The 7,437-nt window shown below is 43.2% G+C and overlaps 1 protein-coding gene across 1 annotated transcript; it reads left to right on the top strand.

The window, feature by feature from the left end:
• The first annotated feature begins 501 nt into the window (after nt 1-501).
• Nucleotides 502-5,812, top strand: LOC104944585 (uncharacterized). The gene is made up of 8 exons (XM_010770142.1): nt 502-720; nt 1,285-1,398; nt 1,506-1,539; nt 2,786-3,016; nt 3,259-3,818; nt 4,035-4,162; nt 4,886-5,002; nt 5,098-5,812. The coding sequence occupies exons 1-8, from the start codon at nt 517-519 to the stop codon at nt 5,222-5,224; spliced, it is 1,515 nt and encodes a 504-aa protein (XP_010768444.1). The 5' UTR covers nt 502-516; the 3' UTR covers nt 5,225-5,812.
• The last annotated feature ends 1,625 nt before the right edge of the window (nt 5,813-7,437 follow it).

Raw genomic sequence — 7,437 nt, 5'->3', positions numbered from 1 at the left:
ATAAAGATGTCTTCAATAAGATCTTTATTTTATTGACTTTGATAAAAGTCCCCCTTTTTTATATGAACTGTCTTGTATTTCTTTTTTAGAACTGTTTTTGTATTCCTTTCTTTTTCTGGGCCATATAGTAAATATGAATACTAAATATTTTTAAAGAAAATCTAATCTTTTAAACATCTTGTTGACTGCTTTTTATTTGATTTATTTAACTAAAGTTACAAAGTGTTTAACAAAAAAAGCTAAATTGTTCTATAAATAAAGAACATTATAATGATTATTTCTATCTTTACAACCTACTTGTGTCATATAATAATAACAGTAATAATAATACATGGGACTTTTATAGCGCTTTTCCGAAAGCTCAAAGACGCTTTACATATATTACATATCTAGGACAACGTCTATCCCTGCTCTCCTTTTAAAGCCATTACAACTCCTTTATGCAATATAGGACATGATGTGCTTGTTTTTGAAAAAAGTAACTTGGCTAGCTCGCTTCAATTCACTCTGGGCCGGATGTGTTTTCCATGTGCTTTCATTTCAGTTGTTCTGTCCAGTGATGATGATGAGGAGGAGGAGGAGGAGGAGGGCGGTGACGCTGCTCCCTGCAGCCCAGCGGTCCAAACACCGGTCCCTGTGGAAGACGTAGTAGTAGAGATACAATCCCCACGGAAAGCTGAGGACAAAGAGCAGGAAGCTTCTGACCTAGAGGACGTGCAGGTTAGCAGGACTTCTCCCTGTATTACGACTGATCCATATATCTGGATTGAACACATTTCATAACAAGATCCATAATGCTTCGTCGGAACACAATCTAGTCTCTTATTCGATAAGAGCAAAGCATATATGAATCTTGGAAAATAGTAAAAGGGACATTCAGATGTTTTTCTCAACTCATTATTTGTTTTTAGCAAAGTTTTAGCCCTGGTTTAAACATCAAAAAATGTAGCACTATATGAAAAAAAGCATGTTGCTCAATGGGCCCGGGGATATTGGCCTTAAATCACAAAAGCTTGAGTGATTAATATTCATATTGCATCTTATGCTAACAAGATATTATGAAAGAAATGTTTGCGATATTAAACTACAACAAAGTAGCAGCATGCATAGCTGTCAGTGTGTCATTCTTCTTACTAGCACTAGGTGGCGCCAACAGAAGGAAGATTTAAATCCCACACAAAATATTGTGTCTTAATAGTTCTATACATATTTGACTGTTAATGTGTATAACCAATGTGTTTGAACCGACTTTCCCAACAGTGTGTGTATGTTTCTGTGTTGCAGGTGCTTATAGAGGAACCTGTGTCAGTGGCAATTTCTCCAAACCTCAGTATAGACTTCTCCTTCTCCACGCTGCACTGTGGTGGTTATCGAGGGAGAGCAAATGGAGAAATCATGGTATAAACCACAAATATATTAATTTGCCGATGCTGAACACAGATTTTTTTTTAAAATCACATTTCAGGGGAAGGAGTGTAACACATTGTTTACTCTTTCTTTCAAAGATAGCAGACCAAGAAATCATCATCCCGCTGGAAGGTAATGATAAGAGGAGTTTTTACCTTTGGTGTTAATTACGCTTGAATAGACTCTGTGTTGTTGAGAGGCATTGGCCTACCTGAGCCCTTTGGTCTGAACTTGTTTTGGTCATGCTGTCTACACACATCCACTCCCAGCTTACTGGTCTATTTCAGATGGTAAAGTATGTGTGTGTTACTGGATTAGACCCTCAAGGCCCTAGAGCACTCTCAGCTTTTGAGACCGTGTTTGTGTGTAAGAAATATGTCTGGTTAAAAAAAATAAGTTGCATTGTAAAACGATATTCTTGGTTAGATACACATTTTATTGCAGGTAAACCTCTGGCTGAAAAACAAATCATGAAAGAGGTCGCTGGTTACATTAGCCTTGACCCGCCTTCGTGGTATTTCAAAGTGCATTTCCAGGATGCAGTCAGTCAAGCTGTGCAATCCATTGTTTCATAAAAACAGGCCAATCTGATGCTATAACAATATCAAAAGAAAAACAAATCAAAAGAAAAACACACCTAACCCTAACCCAAAAAAGATCACAAATCAAATTGAAAGGATACCTTTAGAAATGAGAAATTGACAGAGGTGAAACATTTCAAGTGATTTTTCTGAGATTAGATATCTTGTAATTGAGGGATACCTATATTTGTAATATGTTGTAGGACGGTACAGTTGGTCATTTAGTCACAGTATTTCTACCGCTTTGCTGCAAATGTTACGCCCCTTTCCTTTAAGATGGGGAGAAATTATCACAAGAGTGAAAAATGGTTTCATCACGTACATTTACTCAAGTGAGGGAATTACCCGTGAACCCCAAATGTGTTGGTGGAGACAAACAAAAGCAATGGATCCTAGATCAGACATTTAAGTGGATCAAAGATCAACATGTTATATTGAACATGTCAAAACGTAAATATTAGTTATCTTCACAGTTTAGTATTCTATTTATACAATAACCATACAATCTTTGTGTGTCTAATGTAATATATGATCTTTTTAACCACATTACATATTTTATCAAAGGAAAACATGAATTTACTTTCTTCTATTAAAACCATCTATTACACAAACTGAAATATCTCTTAAACTATTTGTAGATGTTACAGTGCTCCAACTTAATTGAAATCCATCAAAGAAAATCTGAACTGTGCAGGACCTCGGTTGACTTTCTTTGGTTATGGAAGAAGTAACAATGTTCATCATTTGATATCAACAATGCGATCTCAAGGTTCACCTGACCTTCTCATCCTTCCCAGGTGATGATACTGGAGAGGTGGAGGTGAGGCTATATCTGGACCGTAAAGACGTGAGGAGGTACAGCGTGTGGGAGCAGCAGGAACTGGTGGAGCGGGATTTTCACTTTGAGGACGGCGAGGAGCCTTTCCCTGCCGCCATTCTTCTGTTATGTGTGTCAGAAACTGCTGCAGCTGCTTTACAGCGAGAACTACAAAAGCTGTGTTTGAAACAACATAGAGCGACGAGCACTGGTGAGACCAATAGAGAGCTTTGAGTTAGGCGTTGCACAAGTGTTGTTTTTAAAAAGATACACTTTAGATTTCTACTGTTGGCAACTTTGTGTCCTTCAAATTGTCCTGGTTTCAATTTACAAATATCAGTTTTTCTGTTCATACTTCCTATGTCATTTTAAGTAACGTTCGTTATGTCACATGATAATCTGCATGGTGCACGATGACCTTGATTGTACATTTAGATTTTCTTTTTTTCATAGGCAAGGCGAGCCCGTTTGTCCTGCTGACCCTGAGATATCCTGTGGTGGGAATGGAGGGGGCTTTATTACGCTCCCTCCTGGACATTGACTGTCTCAACAGTCTGGCACAAGGAACCATTGATTGTGGCGACAAACTTCGTTGTTTGGACGACTTCAACACTCCTGTTCTTTCTCTGGATGATAGCCTAGAGCTGATCAGAAGAACTGGACTGGACTCTCCCCTGCTGTCTCTGCTGGGCCTGGACTGCTCTTACCCTCGATTAGACACAGACGATTATGATCTGCATTCTGATATAGAATTAAGCACCCCACCATACGTCGAGCTGGAGGTTGATTTACAGGAAGAGACAGAACTGAAGCGGGACACAGAAACAGATTCAGACACAGAACTCAAACCAGAGGAGGGTCGCAAAGAACAAGAGCTCGAACAACAGCCTGAACAACAGCCTGAACAACAGCCTGAACAGCAGCCTGAACAACAGCCTGATCAACAGACTGATCAACAGACTGATCAACAGCCTGAACAACAGCCTGAACAACAGCCTGAACAACAGCCTGAGGTAAAACAAAGCAGCATCTACCTCATCAGGGGAGGAACATGTGTATTGTTATACTCAAAACTGTGAGACAATTCTAAGAAAATAAGCAGAATAACTGGCAGCAGATTTTTCTTTCCATCTCCTGTGATTCATCTTGCAACCCCCTCAGATTTGTGTTCCTCTGGATGATAACCATTGGTCAAAGGTATATGGTTATAATTCTGCTTCCTCCCACAGAAGAAAAAGGAGGAGCCCCCTCCTGTGTACACGCTGAGCCATCGTAGAACAAACAAGTCCTACTCCGTGTCCCTTTGTAAACCGGACTCCAGCTGGACTACATTTAAACATCATGGAGTGGCACGAAGGCAAGTGACCTGCATTATCATATATGCTGCTTCTCATAGAGCCTTGCCCTGCACAGGCTGTCAAACTAAGATAGAACATACTAAGAGTAAATAGAATAGAATGTTTTTAGTCTTTTCACAAAGTACAACAAAAACAACAATCCTAACTTTGCATGAACACATATTAAACAGTTACAAAGATACAAATAAATATAAGTAATATAATCAAACAAAGGAAGTGGTCTGAGGTAGGGCTTTGCGATTATGGCAAAAATCATAATCACGATTATTTTGGTCAATAATTGATATCACGATTATTAAAAACGATTATCCATCCATCTTCTCCCGCTTATCCGTGGTCGGGTCGCGGGGGTAGCAGTTCCAGCAGAGAGCGATTATCCATTTACTTTGAAAACATCCATTTATTTTAAATAATAATAATCGTTTTATTTCAATTACGTTGTTTTCGTAATCGTTGCAAGCTAAAATCGTAATCGAGATTAAAATATGATTAATTGCACAGCCCTAGTCTGAGGGACAACGAGTATCTGTTCTTGTTAAATGTTAGTTGTTAGTGGTATCAACAGAAGGGACATTTTCCTTGCATAGCATCCCTGCCTACCACTGCAGATGATGATCAGTTCAAATGTGCTCTTTGCGTCAACAGCTATATCTGTAATACATGACCTGTCATCGACTGTCATTGTACACGGCTCATCTTTTCTTTCTTCCACCTCTGCTCAGGTTGATACAGTTTCCTCCCCCACCGTCGAAAGGAGGGATAACCGTCACCATGGAGGACCTGCAGTGCCTCGACACAGGGATATTCCTTAATGATGTCATCATCGACTTTTACCTCAAGTAAATAATGCCTTAAAATGTCATTTGGTTTCTCACACGTTTTGTAGAGAAGAGATCCACTTTTGAACAGATTGTGTTGCTGTGATGTGAAACAGATACCTCCTCCAGAACGCCTCTGCTGCCGTGGCCGAGCGCTCACACATCTTCAGCAGCTTCTTCTTCAAGCAGCTCACTCGCAGGGACAATGCCAGTGAGGGAGGCACCGTTACCACCGACTCGTAAGTATACCTGTTTTTTTGACTACTTTTTAGAGAACATCGACCCAGCACACCGTCCCTGACCGGCTTTTGGCTAACATCCACTGCATCCCCACTTCCTCCCATCCGGTTGTAACCATGGAGAATTCGGGGCCGCAACTTGGATAAGGCACACTCACACACGCTTACCTCGTGTAGTGTGCATGGAAAAAAAGGGTGCGGAGATTCCGTCTGGAGCCTACCGCGCACCATGTTCCCCAGGTCCCTCAGGAGCATGGGAAAACATAAGTGCACCACGTCCCCCACACGCTGCGTGTAGAGTGGGCATGGACAATAGTGAGGAAGGAAGTCCTCCAGCCCTGTATGAGGCTGATTGCGCACCATGTCTCCCGAGTCCCTCAGGAGCATGGGAAAACACAAGTGCTTTATATCCAGGGGGGGGGGGGATGCCTACTGACCCACAGCCACCCCCACTCTCACCAGTCATGCGTTGCCTCGGCAAGCACAGACAACGAGAAGGAGCCAGATATGTCCAGGAGATAACATTTTATGAAAGAGCCTGGCGTAGACCAAGACGCCGCCGTCCATATATCTTCTACACTCACGCCGCTGAATAACGCTGTTGCCACAGCCCGTGTGGCATGTGCACGGACCCCAGTGGGGATGGCTCTCCCTGCATAGGCATGTATAATGCACCCACATAGCCATCCTGTTAGGCGCTTCTTGGACAGAGCACACAAACAGCTGTTCAGTGCGTCTAATGGCAGCCGTGCGCTCTACATAACATGCTAGCGCACGCACTGGGCAGAGGAGGTGCAGTTTAGCCTCCCTGGCCTCAATATGGGGTGGAAGATTAAAGCCACCTAACTGAATAGCCCTTGACCCGAACAAACTCCTTAGGCTCTTAGGAGTAAAGGAGGGGTTCGGTCTGAGTGTCGCCCCGCTACGGTCACGCCGTATCAAAAGACAGCTTGGGTGCACCGACAGAGCGGTCAGCTCGGACACTCTTTTGGCCGAAGTCAAGGCATGTAGCAATGCTGTCTTCCATGACAGTGCTTTCAGGGAGGAGAGCTCCAGAGGCTCAACTGGTTCTGTGACCAGAGCCTTGAGCACCAACGGCAGGTCCCACTGTGGGGCGGAGGCGTGCACTACTGGGTGCCGCCTCCTGACCCCCTGCAAAAACCGCGCCATAAGCGGCTGACTGAAGGCTGACCTGCCTCCAAATCCCTCATGGCAGGACGAAATGGCTGCTGCATACACCTTAATTGTGGAATGAGCCAGCCCCCTGTCCACCAGTATCTGTAAGTAGGTAAGAATAGAGCCCAGCGTGCATGACAGAGGCTCTAGACTCCTTCCTTCACACCATCGCCTGAATCCCGCCCACTTTGGCCTGTAACAGGCTGTGGTGGATTCTGCTCTTGCTGCTTGGATAGTCTGAATAACGTTGTCAGACAGCCCCACCTGTCTCAGCCTGTCCCTCTCAGGAGCCAAGCCTGGAGAGGTTGGCCGAGAGTGGGTAATGCCCCTATCACTCAATCAATGTTTATTTATATAGCCCAATATCACAAATGTTACATTTGTCTCAGTGGTCACATCGTACAAGGAAAAACTTCCAAAGAAAACCCACAGTTTAAAGGGAAAAATGGGAGAAACCTCAGGGAGAGCAACAGAGGAGGGATCCCTCTCCCAGGACGGACAGACGTGCAATAGATGCCATGTGTAAATCGAAAAGATAATACATTTACAACATAGGTAGACCAAATGTTTGGAAATGCATGTGTTTATAATAAGAAGATGAATCCCCGAGGATGTCAGCAATCTTGTGGGAGCCATCAGGGAAGTAGTATGGTGAGTCAGGCAGGGCCGCAGAGACAGGTTCAGCCACGACTCGAAGTCCAGGACTCAGATCCTGAACTCAGGATTCAGGACACACGACCACAGCAACAGGATTAGACTCGACTCAGGATCCCGGCGTATATATGGGCACAAAAAAGAGATTTGGGGGAAGCTGGGTTCATCGGAACATGAGAGTACACAGGTACAAACAGACAGAAAGACGGAGTAAGGTGCCCCCCCCCAACAGTCCAAACCTATAGCAGCTAAACTAACGTGTCTACATACATTCACTCCCTTAGGATAGGTTGAGGGAAAAGGGTAGCAAGTAAGAAGTATTTATTTATTATTTATTTATTTATTTATTCATCAATTGTGACCAGCACATGCTGCTACCTCCAGCAG

Source organism: Notothenia coriiceps, unplaced genomic scaffold (assembly GCF_000735185.1).
Source record: "Notothenia coriiceps isolate Sejong01 unplaced genomic scaffold, NC01 NC01_scaffold00008428, whole genome shotgun sequence".
Lineage (NCBI taxonomy): Eukaryota > Metazoa > Chordata > Actinopteri > Perciformes > Nototheniidae > Notothenia > Notothenia coriiceps.
This window is presented reverse-complemented; position numbering and strand designations above follow the sequence as displayed.

Excerpts from the sequence above, each read along its gene's own strand:
- LOC104944585 (XM_010770142.1), top strand. The coding sequence starts at position 517 with ATGTGTTTTCCATGTGCTTTCATTTCAGTTGTTCTGTCCAGTGATGAT. Across the intron at positions 1,399-1,505 it reads GAGCAAATGGAGAAATCATG|ATAGCAGACCAAGAAATCAT; the intron begins GTATAAACCACA and ends TTTCTTTCAAAG. Across the intron at positions 4,163-4,885 it reads CATCATGGAGTGGCACGAAG|GTTGATACAGTTTCCTCCCC; the intron begins GCAAGTGACCTG and ends ACCTCTGCTCAG.